At 39.5% G+C, this 23,447-nt stretch overlaps 1 protein-coding gene across 2 annotated transcripts; it reads right to left on the bottom strand.

Annotated features, from left to right (window-relative positions):
- Nucleotides 1-3,215: 3,215 nt before the first annotated feature.
- LOC135636023 (cation/H(+) antiporter 15-like) lies at nucleotides 3,216-21,977 on the bottom strand. 2 transcript variants are annotated; one of them, XM_065147541.1, is made up of 4 exons: nucleotides 21,702-21,977; nucleotides 20,620-21,633; nucleotides 18,827-20,529; nucleotides 3,216-3,350 (listed from the first exon to the last, which is right to left on the bottom strand). In XM_065147541.1, the coding sequence occupies exons 1-3, from the start codon at nucleotides 21,930-21,932 to the stop codon at nucleotides 19,321-19,323; spliced, it is 2,454 nt and encodes an 817-aa protein (XP_065003613.1). In that variant the 5' UTR covers nucleotides 21,933-21,977; the 3' UTR covers nucleotides 3,216-3,350; nucleotides 18,827-19,320. The 2 variants fall into 2 exon arrangements, with proteins under 2 accessions (XP_065003613.1, XP_065003612.1); XM_065147540.1 differs by lacking the exon at nucleotides 3,216-3,350 and adding an exon at nucleotides 3,639-4,169.
- Between the last annotated feature and the right edge of the window lie 1,470 nt (nucleotides 21,978-23,447).

Raw genomic sequence — 23,447 nt, 5'->3', positions numbered from 1 at the left:
TATCTCAGATATCGTATATTGGGCATGGCACTATCAGGCCCATACGAAATCTATTTGAGTCTTACTTTAATCATATTCTCTCGGAGAACTCCTTCTCTCTCAATCGAATCTCATATTTATCGGATTCATCACGATCCGATTGACTTTGGCTAGGGATTTGCTTGGGTGAAAGCACATGAGATATTACTCTCATGATACAAATAGTGGATGATCCTCTGTTGACACTTAATTACCCTCGTAAAGTCGACTACCACTCTCGATGACCGATTGTGTTAGATTTGGAACCTCCAAACCTATAAGTCCAGTATCAAAGAATAGAGTATTCATATAGGGTATCCTCGGTGTCTCAAGTCTAAGGATCAGACACACAACTAGGACTACAAAATTGTTGTATGACGATAAGGTATCATTAATTAACTGACATTCCATAAGCAGATTTAGTGAACTTATTCTTCAATGAGCACCTGCACTATATTTCTAATGTCCTCACACAAGTAGCTATGAGACCAGCTACATCCATTACATGGACGGATATATAACACACCGATCTATCCGGTTATCTCGATGTCCCTCTCGAGTAACATATAAATGAAAATAAATATCTAGGGTCTATGTTTAAAAACGAATTTGTCTCATTATTATGATTTCATCATAATTTAATTCCTATTGCACAGATCCAAGAGCATTACAATATATTCATCATCAATATAAAGTGATAAAAATATAATAATAATAATAATAATAATAATAATAATAATAATAATCATGCAACGTATCACATGTGTTATCATAATGTGATTAATTTGTAGGGCACCTGTAACTAGCATACGAATCTCACACAATACCGAGAAGTACTTGACTCCTTACAATACTTACACGTCTAGACATCTCATTTACAATTAACAAATTATCATAATTCTTGTATCTGCCCTCCACTACGCATTGGTTTATAGTAAAACAAGTTCTGCAATATTTCAAATGGACTATAAATTATGGAGTTCTTCTCCATAAACACTTGTCACTTTATCTTCATGCTTTTGTCGATACTGATTGGGCAGGAAACATTAATGATAGAATGTCTACATCAGGGTATATTATCTTCCTTAGAGCAAATCCAATTAGTTGAAGTTTCAAGAAATGAAAAACAATCGTAAGATCCACAATTGAAACTGAATATCGAGCCTTAGTCTGATATCACTGCTATAGAACTCAATTGAATCACCATTCTGCTATAGGAACTTGACATCAACTTCACATTCACTCCTACCATATATTGTCACAATGTCGATGTTACCTACTTATGCACCAATTCAATGTTCTACTCACGCATAAAACATATTGTCATTGACTTTCACTTTATCAGAGATCAAATTGTCAAACATCAATTACGTGTTTCTCACGTACATATTATTGATCAACTAATAAACTCTCTCACAAAACCCCTAGCCCACAAAATATTTTTATTACATCGATCCAATATTGACGATAGAAGTTCAATCTTCCACACCGGCATGATAAAAGATCATAATCAATTAGAATAAATGATTGATCATAATAGAGAAAATCTCTATCTCCTAACTCTCTCATAAATACTAATTATCTATTTTATCACCATCATCGGTCACCACTTTCCAATATAAATCTATGGATGGAGCGTTTGGAGGAGGAATGGTGAAGCCCCTCTATAAGTAGTCAAAATTTGGAGTAAAAATCTCTCGACTGTACTGTACAGTACTGGTAATAAAACTTTGGCTTTCGGTGTGCAGAGAATCAAAGGGCAGGGCTTCCAGGCGATCGAGCAGCGGGCAGAAAGCGATCGAAGTGAATTCATTTGACACAGCAACAGCCGCTTGTGAAGCTTGCTGTCTCCTTTCTTTATGGTATTTCTTCCTAACGGCCTTCTTCTTTTCGTTGCCCGGCTTTCATTTCCCTCACGGGAACCCTACATGGCTTTGCTCCCCCCAACCATTGCTCTTGTGGTTACCTTCAATTAACCACCAACCCCACGCTTCTGCCTCGAATATATCCTGCCGACATGCACTGCCTCAGCCATACCAATTCACTCGAAGCCGCCTTCTCCTTATCCTTCTTGTACATGGAGGAACCCAGCTCCAATGACCGGCTTCTCGGCCAGTTGGTTCTGCACGCTCCTCTCGTCTCGACGCGGCGCTCCTCCAGTTCGACCAGCACCAACAGCGTCGATCGTTCCAGCTCGACGAGGCGGCGGGTTCCTTCCAACGACCTCGCAAGCCAGAGGGTTCCTTTCTCATGGGAGAGCTCCCCTGGTGTGCCCAAGCTTTCGCGGGCCACGAGGCTTCGCCTCGATGAGTTCGACGTCGAACCCCTGCCTTTGCCTCCCAAGCTGTGTCCCTCCGGAGAAGACAATCATGCAAACGCCTTAGCCCGAAACCTAAACGACCACGAAGCCGACGTTCGTAGCTCGAGCGATGACGACGACGACGACGATGTTTTCTCGGATGCACTAGACAAGATCTCGTTGTCGGGGAAGCTCGACATTGCCTGTAGACTTAGTTCTTTCAATGACTTGGCATCCAGCGACATCGAGAGGAGAAGTGTTCATCGATCTCCCAGTTTCATCATGAACCGCTTTCTTCCTGCAGCTACTGCATTAGCCAACTCTTCGCTCCGCAATGATGTGCATTTCAGCCAGAGAGCCGTTCCTTCTTCCGCTCTTCACCTGAAAAAGGAGTTCATCAAGGCTAGAACTAAACGCGGAGCTTCCACTCGCAGGCTCCAAGCACCATTTGATCCACACGAGGAGAACGGGAGAGACTTGCCTTCGATGGCTTGCGGCTTGCTGCTCTTCTTTCCTTGGAGCTTCAAGCCCACAGTTTGGGGTTTCAAGAGCCCGGCTCAGCATCGAACACCCGGGCCCCATCTTACATCTTCTCCAAACACGGTCGTCGACCGCTGCATCAACGGCCGAAGTTCAGATAGCTTCAACCCCACAGTTTGTGGATTTATGATCAGCCCGGCTCGAAACAGAACACCCAGGCCTGATCTTGCATCTCCTCCGAAGAGAATCATTTGTAGTAGCGACGGCTGGAGTTCCGATGCAGAGGAAAATGGTGGTGGCTATGCGGATAAGCTGAGCACAAAGGTGAGCCACTCTCATGGATGGGGATTACCATTTCTTGATACGAGTAGACTGAGAACCAGAGGGAGGGACATCCAAAGGTGGAAAGATAAAGCGACGAGAATGGGCTTTGGTGGCTGTCAAAGAGACCAGAACAAGAGAAACGAAGCTGTTCCCGACGGTAGAAGAGCTATTTGGAGGTTGCCTCAGCTCACATCCCCTTCTGAATCCTGGCTTTCTCATGCTCTAACCTCTATCAACAGAAGACAGTAAATAAGTTGGCAAAAAAAAAAATATGTATATGTTAAGGAAATAAAAAGCAACTTGTGCATGTAATCACTTGTGTGTAGTCAAACTGTCTGTTGATGTTACTGATGATATATTTATATGAATTGTCTAAGGCTACTGCCAATATTATGATAAGATGACTGGGGAAACTGACATAATTCATGGCTGTCATCTTTTGTTTCTCTACAGACATGTTTTTCCTCGATGACCTTTGCATTCAATTCTATTGCTTTTTCGTCTTACACCAAAGTACATTTTCCGCATCCAGAAGCTGGAAACATGTCAGTATGCCACTTTCACTAGATCTTATTGATGAATCGTAGCTGGCTTTGAAGGCTATGCTATGATGACCGGCAAAACTGGCATAATCTTTTACCTGTGTTCTCCAGATTCTCTACAGCCCATGTGTTTCTTGATGACCACTGACTCTGCACTGGCTGAACAAAGACTTCCATACAGGAGGCACCATATTAGATCTCTTCTCATAGACAATTACTGCTTCATGCTGGAATCTATGGATATAAGCTTCATTGTTTTAAAATATCTGGCATTCGTCGTATGACTGACTCTCGATTCTGATATCAAGAGCTAGTTCAATTGAGGTCATCGGAGATGAAAATTGACTTTATAATTTCTTTTTTCATATGCTCTCTCAATTCTAATGCCTTTTCTTCTTAAACCAAGGTGCATTTTCTGGATCTAGAGACTGGGAACATGTGGAGGTCCACTTGCACAACATTTGATTGCGCAACCAATCAGTGGAAATGTTCATGTAATTGGCTTTCTGAAGATGATTAAGACAACACAAAAATAAGAAAACCACAGCAGCAATTACTTTTTCCAACTTATTTATGCACATTAACAAGCAAATAGAAGATAAAAACTTAATGAATAGAGAAGATGTGCAGGAAGCTTCAGAAACTTAGTCAATGAAATTTGTAGAGACAAAACTCTGAATCCTAACAAGGATGAGATGAGCATGCAAATATACATGTATATGCATATGGCATTAATCCTTAATATCCAATTACCATTTTTGATATGTTACTCCAAAATTATGGTTTTCGCAAGTAAACATGCTCTACATCTATATTTATGAATCTACCTGAGGAGCCTACGTTTACATCAATCTTTTTGCTTAGATGCAACAATACTCTGACCTCACGGAGACAACCACACACAGTGATGTCGATCAATCGTGAACTTTACAGATCAAGAAGATTGGCTTGCTGTAATTTATGGCCACAAGAAACAGATGAAGAATTAAATGCAAAAGATTAAAAACAGTGGAAAACTAGATCAACATGGAGAAATTAATAACCTTGAAAGGGCAGGACCACAGAATTAATAGCGATGTGTTGAGTCTCCCACCCAATGGATCATGAAGAGCTAATTAGTAGCAATGTTTCTTGTTGCGACAAATGGTTTCCGGTTGGCTTTAACTCTGATGCTCAAGGAGATGGCTTATTCGATCTTTTTTCTTTTTGAATTAGAATACTTCAAAAATTTTCCTTCTTCAAAGGCATGGACTTATTACTTGTTCTCAAGAACACACTAATGTATTGTTACTCTCACTACTCGTTTGAATGATCAAACTATTTTTCCTCTAGAGACACTCCAAAAGAAGTCTAAGCACTCATCTTTGTTCTAATATGTGTTGTTCTTTTCAAACTGATTAAAAGGTGTTTTGTGTTAGATTTTATGGCCCTTTATAATTGAATAAGATATATATAATATAATTAATTGGATTCTGATGATATATATTGGCCAATAGAAAAACAGTTCATTTAAAGTATGATTCCTTATGAGATAATCTTGATGGAAGGAACTCTCATAATTACTTATCCTAGACTCTCTGCCTTCGCCTATAAATAGATAGAATCTCTAGGGACTCTATAAGAAGAGAGATTACGTATCTCATAGGGGATTTAGTTGAGAGATTACAGTCTCTCTCTCAACTCTTCTCCCTAATCATCAATATGGTGGTCCTGTGAAAGGATAAGAAGAGATGAGAATGATATAGTTCTCTTGCAGATTGATAGCAAACTTGGATCTAAAGACAACACCCTTGCAGATCAAAACAAAGATCTCTTTTTCAGATGGCATCAAAAGGTAAGCATCGTAAAACTAGATCTAATTATATTTGATTTCAATCTTGAAATAAAAGATCGTTTCCCCATTTAATACAGCATATTACAGATTTTTATGCTAACAATTGGTATCAGAGCCTAGGTTCTTGAGATCAAACATATTAGATTTATTTTTGTTTATGATGCATGAATGATCCTTATTCTCCAATGATCGCAAAGCAACAATAGTCGTCGTCGACCTTGCTGCGTACAGCCAGCGAATCTGCAAGCGATAAAGGCTGCGTTGGGCAACGTGTGCACCGCAGCGCAGTAGGCAACAGTACCGCGCCCATGTGGCTGTCGCACGTAGGCAGCACTGCACCCATGCGGCGACCGCACATGAGCAGAACCCGTGTTCATGCGGCGGTCGCACGAGGGCAGTAGGTCACATCAAGGCAATAGCCGCACGCGGACAGCCACACCCAAGCGACGACCACGCGAGAGCAGGAACCGCCGTAGCGACCGCGCGCAGGCAGAGGTAGCCGCACGGTGGTAGCGGTAGCACGCGGGCAACGACAACGCCGCACGTGCAGGCGACGATGACGTAGATGGCAAGCTAGGTTTTGATATATTTATAATTTTGACCTCGAGGCTAGGGTTTTGTCAAATAATAATTTTGAGCTTTACAAATTTCATAATTCCAATATATGTCCTGTCAGCATATTTACAATTTTACTCTAATAAAATTGAGAATTCAACTTATATTCTTAATTATAAAATTGATAAATATGATTTATTATAATTATGATTGAATTTAATCATGATTATATTTTGATTATTTGATTAGATTTAATTGATTAAAAAAATAATAAATTACGGTTCACTTTTATAGTTTTCTCATATGAATTATTGATTATATTTTTATATGTGGTAAATAAAATTCAATTATTGTTCTTGGATATTCATTAAGTCATTCACATGTATATATTTGAAATTATGAAATAATATTTATCTTTCACATGAATGCATGGTTTATATGTTATCATGATTATCATTTGAGTTTTCTTTTACTGATTAATGTTCAATAATTATTATGGTTGTTATTGTACTATTGAACTGCTTAGCATAAATTAAATTAAAAAATTTTGATTAATATTATTTGTAACTCATCTCCCTAAATTTTATCTGACTTGTAACTGCCAAAGTGGCCCGGGATGATAGGCTTTTATGATATGAATTACAATAAAAATTTTATAATTTATAAGACATTTTAAATTATATTTTATATTATTGTATTGGTCTTGTAGCCACCAAAGTGTCCTAGACCAATAACTTATTAAATAATATTAAGGAATTAGTCCTAAATGACATTAAGAAAATAATATTCACAATGACGTACACATAATTATGATATTTAGATAATACCAAAGGAGAATCTACTTTAAATATTTATGTGATGAGATAAGATGATATTGTTTTGGATATCGTTGTAGTTTAGGGTTGTATACCCAAAGATAACAACACTATTCCACAAGGATGATACTAGTCATCTATAGATGATCTTGAGTGAACACTAAAAATATCAATATTTCATCCAAAGATGTAATATAGATGATATCAATAATTCATCAATTTTTAAAAAACTCAAAGCATTAATGTTATTTTATATTTTTACAATGGTACTTTCGTCTATACATTCATATGCTTCTAGTGTCCCTGTACTCTCTAGATCAAATTATTCAGAATGGTTAGAGCATGTGCAATTCACACTAGGCGTATTAGATCTTGATTTAGCATTGCTTGTTAAAAAGCCTGCAAACTTGATTGATGAAAGCACCGTAGAACAAGTTAATAAAATGAAATCTTGGGAAAGATCTGATAGGCTTAGCTTAATGTTCATAAGAATGACGATTGCAAATTATATAAAAACTTCATTACCGATTACAACTAATGCACATGAATATTTAAATGTTATTGAAGATAGATTTAAATTTGTTGATAAGTCATTAGCTAGCACACTAATGAAAGAACTGACTACGGTTTAGTATGATGACACTCGAGGAATTCAAGATCACATCCTCAATATGGCTGATAAAGCTGCAAAACTTAAAGCATTAGGCATAAATGTTGATGAGTCTTTCCTCGTGCAGTTCATTCTAAATTCTCTTCCTTTGCAGTTTAGCCCATTCAAGATTCACTATAATACAAATAAGGATATGTGGGATTTGAATAAGTTAACTAGTATATGTGTTTAGGAAGAATTGAGATTAAAGTAGGAAAGTTCATATAATGTTATGATTTCTACTCAAGGAGCTGGTAACAAGAAAAGAAAATTAAAACATCATCCATTAAAGAAATTTGTCGGGTCTGAAAATATTAAACAGACTAATGAAAAAAAAAGACTTTACTGTAAAGTGCTTCTTTTATGGCAAGAAAGGACATGCGAAGAAGGACTACATTAAACACAAGACTTGGTTCGAAAAGAAAGATATTAATTCGACATTTGTAAGTTTCAATCAAACATTATAGAAGTTCTTTCTAATACTTGGTGGATTGATTCTGGTGCTTTAACTCATATTACCAATAATATGTCAGGATTTTTTTCAATCCAGAAACCAAAAAAACATAAAAGATTCATCATTATGAGAAACCGTCTTAAATCAAAAGTGATATCAATGGGGATTTATCATCTACGCTTAGAGACGGGTCATCTGATGGATCTTATTGACACATATTATGTTCTTACTATTTCTAGAAATTTAGTTTCTCTATCTAGAATTGATGAGTTAGGATATTGTCTTTCTTTTGGTAACGATAAACTCAGTATATTGTATGATTCAATAAAAGTTAGTTCTGGAATTCTATGTGATGGTTTGTACAGAATTAATTTAAATCTTGAGTTTGCAAAAACATTATTGACCCTGTAATCAACTGTTGGATTGAAACATAGTTTCAATAATAAAAGATTTTCTATATTGTGACATAGACGATTGGGGCATATCTCTAAGAAAAAAATTGAAAGATTAGTGAAGGATAATATTTTGGAACATTTAGACTTCACTGATTTTGATATTTGTATAGATTACATTAAGGGAAAGCAAACTAAACATATAAAGAAAAATGCCACAAAAAGTAAATTAAGATTATTCGTACTGATATTTGCAAACCACTCCATATTCTTTGTTTTAGTGGAGAAAGGTATTTTATCATATTTATAGATGATATGTCCAAATATGGCTACATTTATCTAATACATAAAAAGTCTCAAGTCGTTGATACTCTTAAAGTGTACATAAATGAGGTTGAGAGACAATTATATAGAAAAGCTAAAATTGTTAGATTTGACAGGGGTAGTGAATTTTATGACATATATGATGAATCTAGTCAGAATATTGGTCCTTTTGTTAGATTCCTAAAACAACGGGGTATTTGTGCTCAATATGCATTACCAGGTATGTTACAGTAGAACGGTGTTGCTGAAAGGCGAAATCGTACTCTTATGGATATTGTTAGAAGCATGAAGAGTATTTCCTCTATACCTGAGTCAATGTGGGGTGAAGCACTTAGGACAACTATGTATATCTTAAACAGGGTTCCTATGAAGTCAGTTTCATCAACTCCATTTGAGTTGTGGACTGGTAGGAAGCCTAGTTTGAAACATTTACATATTTGGGGGTATCTTACAGAGATAAGAGTATTCAATCTACATAAAAAAGAAATTGGATCCAAGAACTATTTTTGGATATTTTATTGATTATCCAGAAAAATCCAAGGGATACATATTTTATTGCCCTAATCATAGTACGAGTATAGTAGAATATGGTAATGCAAGATTCCTAGAAAATGACGAAATAAGTGGGAGTGAAAAATCTCGAATGATCAATTTTGATATAGAGGAGATTCAGGTTAATTCTCTTATATCATCTCTTATTCGAGAATTTATTTTTCCTCAAATTAATAAGAGTATTGACAAGGGTGAATAATAAAATAATATCGAAGAACTCTCACAGGATGATGATGTCGCCACTACTGATGATCTTATAGAACAATCACAATTGGCAGCTTTGAGAATATCTCAAAGGAAAAAAAAACATGTTATTTCTGATTATTATATGGTATATCTCCAAGAATCAGATTATAATATAGGAATAAAAAGAGACCCCTTATTGTTTTCATAAGCCATAGAAAGTAACGATTCTGAAAAATGGTATGAAGCAATGAAAGAAAAGTTAAAATCAATAGTCCTAAATGATGTTTGGGAACTCATTGAATTACCCAATAATTGTAAAAGAGTCAGTTGTAAATTGGTCTTTAAGACAAAACATGACTCAACGGGCAATATTGAATGATATAAAGTCAAACTTATAGCCAAAGGTTTTTCTCAAAAAGAAGGCATCGAGTATAACGAAATATTTTCTTCAATTTCTAAAAAAGATTCGTTGAGAATCGTCATAGCATTAGTAGCTCATTATGATCTTAAGTTACATCAGATGGATGTGAAAACAGTATTTCCGAATGAAGATCTAGATGAAAAAATCTATATGAAACAACCTAAAGGATTCATAGAAAATGGAAAAGAAAGTTGGGCTTGTAAACTTAATAAATCCATTTATGGCCTTAAACAAGCCTCTAGACAATGGTATATAAAGTTTCATAATACCGTTACTTCGTTCGAATTTAAGAAAAACACTATTGATCAGTGCATATATCTGAAGGTAAATGAGAATAAGTTTATTATATTGATCTTATATGTGAATGATATTTTACTTGTCAATAGTTATCTTGGTTTATTTTATGAAACCAATATATTTCTCAACAAGAACTTTAAGATGGTTGATATGAATGAGGCAGCCTATGTTATTGGCATTGAGATATTCAGGGATAGATTTCAAGTATTATTAGGATTATCTCAGAAAAGATATATTAATCGTATCTTGGAGAGATTTAATATGCAACTTTGCTCGTCTAGTGATATACCTATTACTAGAGGTGAAAAGTTCAACCAAAACCAATGTTCGAAAAATGACTTAGAAAAGAATCAAATAAAGAATATTTCTTATGGGTGTGTAGTGGGAAGTCTATTATATGCTCAAACCTGTACAAGACCAGATATCATTTTTGTAGTTACAATGCTAGGAAGATACCAAAGTAATCCAGGAATGGATCATTGGTGATATACAACCGCTATGACTCACATTGATAGTTGGATTTAATATAGTATTATTATATTTATTGGACTTATTGACTTGTTTTAAAATTCATGATCATGTATAAAATGCTTTTCAAAATTCATTGGAATCCAATTAGGTAAAATTATTTTTAAACAAATTTTATTTTATTTATTTTGATTTTAAATATCTTTTTATATCTTGTCAATTAATGGATAAGTGGGAGAATGTTATATTTTGTAACCCTTTATAATTGGATAAGATATATATAATATAACTAATCGAAATATGATAATATATATTGGTCAATAGAAAAGAAGTCCACTTAAAGTAAGATTCCTTAGGAGATAACCTTGATGGGAGGAAGTTTCCTAATTACGTATCCTAGAGCCTCTACTCTCGCTTATAAATAGACAGGACCTTTAGGAACTGTACAAGAAGAGAGGTTACACATCTCATAGAGGATTCAGTTGAGGGATTACAACCACTCTCTCAACTCTTTGTAAGCATAATAATATGTAATTATACTGTATCAAATGCGGAAATAACGTTTATGCTAGGATTGGAATCAAATGCATAGATCTAATTATAACGATGCGTACCTTTTGATGTCATCTATTCAGATATGCCCATTTGATCTGCTAAGCACCGTCTTGAATCCAAGATCGCTGCGGAATCTGCAAGAAGTAGATCCTTTCTCCTCTCTTCCTATCCTTTCACAGGACCTACTAAGATTGATGGTTTTCTGGAAGAGGGTTTGGGGAGAGAGTTGAGGAGAAAATTGTAATCCCTCAACGGAGACAAAGAGGTGCATCTATACGTGTGTACGTGTTAACGTGTCGTCTCCTCAACTCTTAGAGGTCCTGTCTTTTTATAGACGAGAGCAGAGGGTCTACGATAAGATCTTAGGAGATTTCCTCCCATTAAGGTTATCTTCTAAGGAATCGTTCCATAAGTGGACTTCTATTCTATTGACAAAAATATTTCAACGGAACCCAATTAGTTATATTATACATCTTATCCAATTATAAAAGGACCACAAAATCTAACATTCTCCTACTTGGCCCATTAATTGATAAGATATAAAAGAGATATTAAAAATCAAAATAAATAAAATAAAATTTGTTTAAAAAATATTTTTACCTAATTGGATTTCAAAGAATTTTGAAAAGCATTTTATACATGGCCATGTTTTAAAATAAGCCAATAAGTCCTATAAACACAATAATACTATATTAAGTCCAACTATCAATACGAGTCATAACGATTGTATTTCATCAATGTCATACTCCCTTTTATATACCACAACATTGTTAGTCTTTCCTAATATAGTCCATAATGACCCTTGTAATTTATCTTGTCAAGACAATCCTGTTATTACATTCAACCATAATATGCATAAACATAAATATAAATAGGATAACAGAAACATATAACTTTAATTAAACAAGAAGAATGTCAATAATAACATCCACATAAACATGCATCATCATATCCTTTATGACTTGCTCACAAGCCCCATTCTAAGAACATGTTCTTTGAATATTTTACACTGTAAGGCTTTTGTCAATGGATCAGCAATCATCATAGTGGTACTCAAGTTCTCAATTGACACTTGTTGTTTCTTGACTCTTTCACCAAGTACTTTATCTCAATGTACATGGAACCACTAGAGTACTTATCATTCTTAGAAAAGAAAACTACTGCAGTGTTATCACAAAATATCTTTAGTGGCCTGGCAATTGAGTCGACCACACCAAGTCCCGAGATAAATTTTACAGCCATAAAGCTTGATTTGTGGCCTTAAAGCATGCCACAAATTCAACTTCCATTGTTGATGATGCAATAAGTGATTGCTTTACACTTTTCCAAGAAATTACGTCATTAGCTAACATAAATATAAATCATGAAGTGGACTTCCTACTGTCGAGACAATTTGCAAAATCAGCATATGAATATCCTATCACTTCAAGCTGATTTGATCTCTTGTATGTGAGCATATAATCTTTTGTCCCTTGTAGATATCTCATTACTTTCTTTGCAACTTTCCAATGTTCCATTCTTGGGTTGCTTTGGTATCTTCCTAATATTGCAACTGCAAAACTGATATCTAGTCTTGTACAGGTTTGAGCATATAATAGACTTCCAACTGCGTACTCATAAGGAATATTCTTCATTTGATTCTTTTCTAAGTCATTTCTTGACTACTGGTTTTGACTGAATTTTTCACCTCTAGTAATAGGTACATCATTGGCTAAGCAAAGCTACATATTAAATCTCTCCAAGATACGATCAATATATCCTTTCTGAGACAATCCTAACAATCCTTGAGATCTATCCTTGAATATCTCAATGACAATAATATCAGCTGCCTCATTCATATCAACCATCTTAAAGTTCTTGTTGAGAAATATCATTCATATCAACCATCTTAAAGTTCTTGTTGAGAAATATCTTGGTTTTGTGCAATATACCAAGATCACTACTGGAAAGTAAAATATTATCCACATATAAGACTAATATAATAAACTTGCTCCCACTTATCTTCAGGTATACACTGATCAACAGTGTTTTCCTTAAATCTGAAGGAAGTAATGGTATTATAAAATTTTATATACCTAGAAGCTTGTTTAAGGACATAAATGGATTTCTTAAGTTTACAAGCCTAACTTTCTTTTCCCTTTTCAATGAATCCTTCAGGTTGTTCCATATAGATTTCTTCATCTATATCTCCATTTAAAAATGTTATTTTCACATTGCAACTCAAGATCATAATGAGCTATTAATGCCATGACGATTCTTAATGAGTCCTTTCTAGAAAGTGGAGAAAAAGTCTCATTATAGTCGATGTCTTCCTTTTGAGAAAAACCTTTGGCCACAAGTCTTGCTTTATATTGTTCAATATTGCTTGTTAAGTCACGTTTTGTCTTAAAGACCCATTTACAATCAACTCTTTTACAATCATTGGGCAGTTCAACGAGATCCCAAACACCATTCTAGACCATTGATTTTAACTCTTCTTTCATTGCATCGTACCATTTTTTGGAATTGTTACTTTCTATGGCTTATGAAAACGATAAGAGGTCTCTTTTTATTTCTATATCATAATCTGATTCTTATAGATATACCACATAATCATCAGATATGACATATTTCCTTTTCCTTTGAGATCTTCTCAAATCTGCCAATTGTGATTGTTCTACAAGATCATCAGCAGCGACATCAACATCATGTGAGAGTTCTTCGATGTTATTTTGTTGTTCACCCTCATCAATACTCTCATTGATCTGAGGAACAACAATCTCTTGAATAGGAGATGATATGAAAGAATTAACCAAAATCTCCTCAATATCAAAATTAATCCTTCGAGATTTTTCACTCCCACTGATTTCGTCATTTTCTAAGAATTTTGCATTACCAGATTCTACTATCCTCATACTATGATTAAGGCAATAAAATCTGTATCCCTTGGATTTTTCTGGATAACCAATAAAATATCATGAAATAGTTCTTGGATCTAATTTTTTTCATGTGGATTGAATACTTTTATCTCTGCAGGACATCCCCAAATATGTAAATGTCTTAGACTGGGCTTCCTACTAGTCCATAACTCAAATGGAGTCACTAAAACTGACTTACTAGGAACCCTGTTCAAGATGTACATAGCTATCCTAAGAGCTTCACCCCACATCAACTCAGGTACAGAAGAATAACTCATCAGGCTCCTAACCATGTCCATCATAGTACGATTTCGCCTTTCAACAATACTATTCTGCTATGGCACACCTGGTAATGCATATTGGGCATAAATATCTCGTTGTTCTAGGAATCTAACAAAAGGACCAATATTCTGACCAGATCCATCATATCTGCCATAAAATTCACCATCTTTGTCAGATTTAATAATTTTAACTTTTCTATCTAATTGTCTCTCAACCTCATTTATGTACACTAAGAGTATCAATGGCTTGAGACTTTTCATGTATTAGATAAACATAGTCATATCTGGACAGATTATCTATAAATGTGATGAAATACTTTTCTCCACTATAACAAGGAATATAGAGTGGTCTGCAAATATCAGTATGAATAATATCAAGAAGTTCTTTACTTCTTGTGGCATTTTCCTTTATATGTTTAGTTTGCTTTCCCTTAATGTAATCTATACAAATATCAAAATCAGTGAAGTCTAAATGTTCCAAAATATTATCCTTCAATAATCTTTCAATTCTTTCCTTGGAGATATGTCTCAATCGTCTATGCCACAATATAAAAGATCTTTTATTATTGAAACTATGTTTCAATCCAACACTTGATTGCAGGGTCATTAATGTCTTTGTAAACTTAAGATCCAAATTAATTATGTACAAATCATCACACAGAATTCCAGAACCAACTTTTATTGAATCATAAAACATGCTGAGTTTGCCACTACCAAAAGAAAAACAATATCCTAACTCATCAATTTTAGAAAGAGAAATCAAATTTCTAGAAATTGTAGATGTTGAATCTCGGATTTTGATGATGACATCAATTGTCATTTGTTATCTAATCCATATGTTGAGATAAGTGTGCAGGATTAACTACGATGAAAGTAAGACATGCAGCAGGAGTTGCGCCGGAGTTAGGACTATGATCACGTTGGGAGTTTGAGAGTTTGACGGAAGTCCGGATGGTCGTCGGAGGTTCTGCGGGAACAAATCCGAGAAGTCCATGAGCTTGCCAAAAGAAGCTCGTCAGAACTCGCCAAGTGGATCGTCGCAAGTCCAAGAGTTTGCCGGAAGTCTGTAGGAGCATCGTCGGAGGACCGTCGGATGTTCGCCGGAAGTTCGCCGGAAGCTCACTGGAAGAAGCGATTGACGCACCGGAGCAAGCTGTAGTAAAAGTCTTAAGAATTATCGTAGTTAGCACGATGATTAAGTTAGAATTGGGAGGTGATCCCATTAACTTAATCTAGGGGCAATTGGGCCCTTGAAAGAACCAAATTGGGCCGAATGGATCAACCCATTCGGACCCAGATCTCTCGCCCAGAGGTGGCATCGCTTGGGTCGGCGGTGGCACCGCCCAGGGCTTAGTCTTCGAGTTCTGGTTGGGCGGTGCAACCGCTTGAGCTCGGTCTTCGAGCTCTGGCTGGGCGGTGCAACCACCCCAATCAGGCAGTGGCACCGCCTGAGCTCGGTCTCCGAGCTTTGCCAAGCGGTACAACCGCCCCTGACAAGCGGTGGCACCGCCTAGAGGCTCAGTCTTCGAGCCCTGTCAGGCGGTGCAATGAATACCCCACTCTTTCAGAATTGATAGTTTTGAGCTCGGAATTCAAACTGGTTTGGGGCCTATAAATACCCCACTCTTTCAGCAATGAAAGAGCAACGAAAAACCACCAAAATCCTGATCTTACTCTGAGATTTTTGAGCTCAAAAGTGTTGTAATAAGCTAAAGGTTCTTCTCCCTATTTTCTTCCAAGTTCAGATCTTTCAAGAGAGGAGAGAAAAGTTTGTAAGGGTTGACTCCTAAGCCCGTCAAAATAAGTGAATCTGTAAAAGGGTGGTTGGCCTTCGCCTATTGAAGGAAGGCCTCTAGTGGACGTCGGCGACCTCATCGGTGGAGGAAGCCAGAACTGGATGTAGGTCAAGATTGACTGAACCACTCTAAATCGCGCTGCTCTCTGGTTTGCATTTACTTTGAGCTTATTATCCTTCTGCAAACCTCCTTCATAGCTTATTGCCTTCTGCGCTTTTACGATTGCGTTTCCAAGCTCAATATTTTTCGAATAGTGTTTAGACATAAATCGCTTTCATCATACGAACATCGTATTTCAGTTTACGCTTACATTCCGATTTCCATTACAACAGCAAACTGCCTGAACAGATTCGTTTTAACTGCTTCTTGCCTAATCACAAGTTAAAATGATTTACGAATCAGCTTTTCTACTGAAATCGCTTTTATCGTATGAACATCGTATTTCAATTTACGCTTACATTCTGATTTCCATCATAACTGCAAACTGCCTTTATAGATTTGTTTTAACTGCTTCTTACCTGATCTTAAGTCAAAGAAATTTACGAATCGACTTTTCTACTGAAATCGACTTTGTCGTACGAACGCAGTTTTAAACGTTGAAAGTTTTCCGCTGTACTAATTCACCCCCCCCCCCCCCCCCTCTTAGTGCTCTTGATCCTAACAGTAGAGACATAACATGTGTCAACAAGATCCATCAAGTGACCTGTCTCTGAGCGTAGACGATAAGTTCTCATTGATATCACTTTCACTTTAATACGATTTCCCATAATGATGAATCTTTCATGTTCTTTTGGTTTCCGAATTGAAAGAAATCCCTGCATGTTATTTGTAACATGAGTTGAAGCACCAGAATCAATCCACCAAGTGTTAGAAGGAACTTATGTAATGTTTGATTCGAAACATACAAAGGTCGAGTTAATATCTTTCTTTTTGAACTAAGTCTTGCATTTAATGCAGATCAAAACAGAGATCTCTTTTTCATATGGCATCAAAAGGTGCATATTTTAAAACTAGTTCTAATTATATTTGATTTCAAACCTAAATTGTTTTTGTATTTAATATAACATATTATAGATTTTTATGCTAACATTTTGAAATCAAGATTGATCAAAGGAATGTTGGTTTCATAAACCTTTCAAACATTGATAGAAGTCATCAAACTCCAAGACAAGTTACAATAGGAATTCATGGAGTTCACAAGTTCTAGTAGCCGTATCACCTCCTTGGCCTGCCTAACAAGGGCTTCTATAACATTCTCCATCGATGATCGTATGGTACATTAAAGAAGATTCAATGTCTATGAATAATTACATCATAACACCCAACAATGAAAAAATAATACAAATGATCTTAGACTCAAAATGGATAATACCATTTAACTTATAGACAATTTCTCCATGAACTTGTATGACTGTTGATCGATAAGCACTAAAAAAGAATGAATTGTTGTTCATTCTAATTGGATTTAGACTCCAATTAGACAATGTGCATTTGGTTCACTATAGTTGATGGCCTATAGATTTAACTAAATCTTGAGTCATTTTCTGGAAAGAATTATTAACATTATCCATGTGGTGGAGATGCCACGATGGAATCAAAAAATATTTGAGTCCATTGATAGAATAACTAATTCATTAACTTGATGGGCCTAAACTGCTCTTCCATCTATAGAAGTTGTTTTCTCGTGCCACTAGCTTGGACAATTGTTACTCTAAAAGAATTATTAACATTAAAGGGTATGAAATGACAAAACATCATAATCAAATTGTTACTCTAAAATTTAATATCACACATATATTCTTTAAAACACTAAGCATATATATATATATATATATATATATATATATATATATATATATATATATATATATATATTTTAATACTTACTTTATTTATTGAAAAAATGAAAATAAAAAAGGTGTTCCCTATTACAGTATTTTGTAATGCACTTATATAATAGTATTTTGGTTCTTGTCACCGAACCATAATGTCATGGCTTCATTCAAAAACATTGTAATTGAAATTTTCGTTAATATAACTATGAATATTATTATAGGTTTTCAAGTGATATAAAATAATCATAGGTTTTGAGCTGTAATTACAACAGAAAAAAATAGAAGCAGTGCCGTCGGTTAAGAATTGAAGAAAGGGTTTTATTTCAAGAAATTTCAACCACTTACAAAAAAAAGCGTTCGGCGATTTTGTTAGAACCCTTTAAGGGATCGGCCTCCTTGAAACTCCCGCAGAAAAAATTCATCTATTGCTTATCAAAAAAGGAGGAATACATGACTATTTATAGGGTTTCTAAACCCTAACTCATAATAGGACTCTTACTCAAGACTCCTACTTCTAACGAACTCCTAATAGGACTTCTACTCAAGACTCCTATTTCTTTACAACTCCTAATTCATCTCTAAGAAACAATCTCCTAATCCTAGCCGACCACTTCACCTCTTTAATAGGGGTCGACTTAGATAGGTTTTACATGAATATCCCTATCAATTAGGACTCTCCTAACTAAAGTCCTAACATATTTCAGCTCAAACTAAACTCCATTAAGCGTCATTAGGATCGAACAAGAAGAACCCTCCCTCCTTATATGATGTTCCAAGAATCAACAAAGAAAAACAACTTCTTAATCAAATTGCAGTCCACAGATGCAGTGACCAACAAAGAAACAACAGTACCTCGTTCGTCGAGAGAAGGTGCAGAGAGCTCCAATGACCACCCAACAAATCCACACCAAGCATCCACCCCTCCATTTTCACCCAAGAAGGCCGCTTCTTCCGTCTCCTCGATCTCTCTCTCACCGAAGACAAGCCTGCCCTAACAGCCCGTTCCGACTAGATTTCATGAATCAAAATAAGAACCAGGGGGAAAAACTGGCGGCCAACTTCTTCTCTAAGACCTTCTTTACCGCTCAACCCAAATCTTTGGCCGAGAATTAGAAATCGAGAAACGCGGCTACAAACAAGCAAGACACTGAGCCAACGAGGGGAAAACGAAGCGCGCTTTTTGGGGCGATCAAAGGGGTCAGACGAATATTATGGGATGAGTTGAGTGGATTCGAATGAAGCATTTTAACTAAAAGTTGGAATAAATAAATAAATAAATAAATAAATAAAATACCTAAACAAATAAATAAATAATTAAAATAAAGGTGGCGTGAAATCTTGTCCGTCTATCTATGCCCCGCAACTCCACTTCTGACCCCTTCGGGCTTCTTTGGATCCACGACATTCCCACCTGCCGTCGCTTTTGCCGTCCCATCACCACCAACGCCAAGCTTGCCACCGAACCGCGTCTGCTGCTGCACCACCAATATGGAGACCTTCTCCGTGAACTCCGCCGCTGCAAGCATGTCTCCTATGACCCCCAACTCGGGGCACTCGCTCCACTCCGACAGCCCCCTCGTCGGTGCCGAATCCACCCCCTTCCTCCTCCCCACTATCAGCAGGTCAAATTGGTCACTCATCTCCCGTATCACCGCCGCCGTCCCCTCTCCGTCCTCCACTACCTTCTCCATGTACACCACCCTCTGGTTACGGGCGTGCGATTCTCGGAGCCGCTCCACCGCCGCATCATCGTGCTTTCTCTCCTTGTCATCGTTTGCCACGTGGGGGACCAATCGGATGACGGTGACGGTGATGGAGCGGTTGTTCGCCATTCGGGAAGCGAAGGCGAGGGCCTCGCGATCGTCAGGGCCGCCGAGGAAGTAGACGGCGACCAGGTGGAGGAGGTGGTTGGTGTGGGCGCAGGTGGCGGCAGGGAGGCTACGATCGACGAGGATGGCAACGGAGCAGGGGGCAAAGGCAAGGACGTTGCGATTGAGGGTCTGGAAAGCGTGGTTCACGGTCTCCTGGGCGCCGTCGCAGCACTTGTGGAAGGGGAGGAGGATGAAGCAAACCTTTCGGTCGAGGGCGAGGGAGCAGACGTCGTTGTACAGGGTGGAGTACGGCGCGATAGCGACAAAAGGGTGGACGGAGATGGACCCCGGCTCAGCCTGTTGTTTCTCGAAGTAGCTGAAGGCATTGATGATGCGGTCGGAGGCGGTGGGGGCGGTGGAGCGGCGGCTCTGCTTGTGGGGACGAATCACCGCGGCGGACTGGCCACTGAGCTCGGTGAGGTGGAGAACGGTGAGGGCGATGGGGGAGTCGCGGCAAGCATAGGAGGCCTCGAGGAGGTCGAGGAGGGGAGCGACGTGCTCCTCTTTGTGGACGCAGGCCATGAAGCGCAGCAGGGAACGCGGTCTTGCGTGCTCGACGGTGCGGCGCTTCCGCGCCACGTAGCGCATCGTCGGTTTGTACAACAGCTTGATCAACGGCGTGGTGACCCCCGTGATCACCATCATGGACACGGTCAGCACGGAGAAGTGCTCCGCCGTAGCTATCTGCAGAAGAATAGTGCGTGGTTATTACCGCGACGGCTACGCTGCTGGCGAATTGAATCCACGGCTAACTTTGGTTTCCGGTTGCATTACTTGACCATCGCCCCAAGCGTACGTGTTGAAGGCAGAGATCTCGACGATCCCCTTAATGTTGAGCATGAGCCCCACCGAGATGGCATCGTTCGCCGACATGTCGAAGTAGCGTGACATGGCCACCGAGCCCACCAGCTTCCCGACGTAGCAGATGACCACCACCATCTCCAGCACTCCCCACTCCTTCACGCTCCTCACCTCCTCGAATCTCGTCCGGTACCCGGCGAGCACTGTATACATGGGCAAGAACAGCCCCCCTCCCAGCGGCTCCAGCTTCTCCATTATCGTCTGCCCCACCGGCATCCCTCCTGGTATCGCCAGCCCCAGCATGAGCGGGCCCAGCGTCACGTTGAAACCGAACGCCTGCGTCGCAAGCGACATCAGCAGAGCGGTCATCAGCAGCACCAGGAAATGCCATTCCACCAGCGTCTCCCCCGCCGGTGTCCGCCGCACCGACCACATCATCGCCGGCCTCGCCACGAGCAGCACGAACAGTAAGCTGCCCGCCAGCGACGCCACGATCCCTATTGCTGTCCCCGGCGTCTTCACCGCGGTTATCAATGTGTATGCTGACGTCAAGCTGCCCACGCCCCAGTTGATAACGTCGCTGAAGAGGGAGGCCGACAGGACGACGCGGCCGAGGTCGGAGTTGAGAAGTCGGAGCTCGTCCAAGACATATGCAATCACGGGGAAGGAGGAGAGGGAAAGGCGTGAGGCGACGAAGAAAATGAGCGGACCCTCGCTAAGGTCATCGGGGAAGGCCCGCCTGAGGACGAGGAAGGTGCATATGCTGAGAGCGAAGGGAAGCACGGAGCCAGCGGCGCCGATGGCAACGGCGCGCTTCCCGGGCCTCTGAAGAAGGCTGAGGTCCGTCTTCACGCCGATGATGAAGATGAAGAAGATGAGGCTGATGAGAGAAAGGGAGTCGACGAGGAAGATGCCGCGTTCCGGGAACACTGTTCGCTGGAAAGCCTGGTTTTGCCCGATCACCGACGGTCCCAGAAGGATGCCGGCCTACGTACCAAAGAACGCCCAGACGTGAAGATGTTATCATGCACGCACGTTAATTCACGGATGCTTACAAGAAGGTCAGAGACGAATCGAGACTGGCCAAGGCGCCCGAGGATGCAGTGGGTGGTGCTTGCGGTGAAGAACATGAGGGAGAGGTCGAGGAGGAAGAGGGGAACGGAGAAGCGGAGGGGATCGTCCCCGAGGAAGACGCCTCTGGAGTTGATCGCTCTGGTGTCGAAGCACACTTGCTGGGGAGATGTCCCCAGCGAGGCGTTGAACAGTGAGGGATTGATGATGGACATAGAAATCTCTTTCAGGTTCTCACCTGCTTCCCCTTATGCTTTTTCGTATGCTGGACCGGAGGAAGGGAAAAACAGAGAGGAGCTGCCTATTCTTGTATGCATCGGGGGACGGTGGCACTACTGCGTTCGCTCGTATTTCATTGGGATTCGTTGACCGTTGACCACGCGGATCGAAGTCCGCCTCAATGGTCACCGTTTAATATATAGCGTGTTACTCGCCGATATCCTAGCGGAGATCGTCGAGTGTGAGTGGCTTGCCCAAACCCGAGGGGCGTAAATTGATTTCTAAACAAGTTAATACGATTAAGATTCTAATCATCATCATATCAATGACAAAGTGATGATGTCAAGATGTATCTCGCATATTTCAAGGCGGAGGTTATCATAATGTTGGCCCCATTTATTGAGAAGGTGAAACCACCATTGGAAGTCTTCCAGAACATCTACCTTTCAACATCTCCATAGAATGCAAGATTTCAGTTCTGGCTGGAGTTTGCTTTGTTCTCGGTCCGTCGCCAATGGCTAATACGATCAAAAGAAGAGACATATCAGGTGAATGTTATTAGCATGTTGTCAGTGAAAAAAAGTACCGTGGCTTGACTGATGAGTCAGCACAGTTAGGTCCGCGGGTCGATGTCGAGAGCTTTTTACGGAGTGAATAGGATGATGAGGCGGTCGCGCCCTCAGGAAGAAATGTTGGTCGGCGTTGGTCGAGATCCAGGCTAGCTCGCTACTCTCCCTTGTCCGATGGAAGGTATCTCTTGGGTCGAGACTCTTGTTGCTCGGGGGTGATCGTTTCAGAGCGGCTCAGACAAAAGTTGAGCTGGCAGAGTCGATTGGGCCCTCGTGAGAGGATGTCGATCTGCACTTCTCGGTTTACCGACCCGGGCGCCGTTTGTGGTAGGACACGTCTCTCCGACTCTGGGATGAATGGCAACGCGTCCTCATGTACTAGATGGCAGTTCTCGGGTTGAGGCACTCGTCGTTCGGGGGTGTCCGCCTTCCTACAAAATGGCTTTCGTCGGGTGCTTCCCGACTTTAGCCCCTTCGACGAACAAGTCAGTGGAGTATTTGTATATTGAGTTTTTTCCTCCCTCTTGGCTGGGCATCGGCCAGGGGTTTATATACTATTGTGCGAGGATTGGTTGTGCCTCGGTTCGATGTGGTCGCTTACCCTTGTGGGATGGGACGGCTTTTCTGACGAGCTGGCATCTTGGGGGATGCCTGAGCGGCGTCAGACAACACCACCCCGAGCTCTCGGGATAGTCGTGTCATATAGTGTCTCGGTACAGAGCTTGGCTTGACGTGCGTCAAGGGGTTCTAATAGCGTGCGACATCAGATTCTGACATTGGTTGGGTTGTGGCGTGTGACGTCGGTGGTGACTCATCTGAGGACCAAAATATGCCTTATCACTTCCCCCCCCCTCTCCGAGGCATGCCATTGGGTCCCTAATGGACGGGGAGACATGCTTGGGGTTGAAGGACGCGATTGTGCTGGTTGCCCATGCGGGGGAG

This window comes from Musa acuminata, chromosome BXJ3-4 (genome assembly GCF_036884655.1).
Source record: "Musa acuminata AAA Group cultivar baxijiao chromosome BXJ3-4, Cavendish_Baxijiao_AAA, whole genome shotgun sequence".
NCBI lineage: Eukaryota > Viridiplantae > Streptophyta > Magnoliopsida > Zingiberales > Musaceae > Musa > Musa acuminata.
Note: the sequence above shows the minus strand (reverse complement) of the source record. Positions and strands in the feature narration are given on the sequence as shown.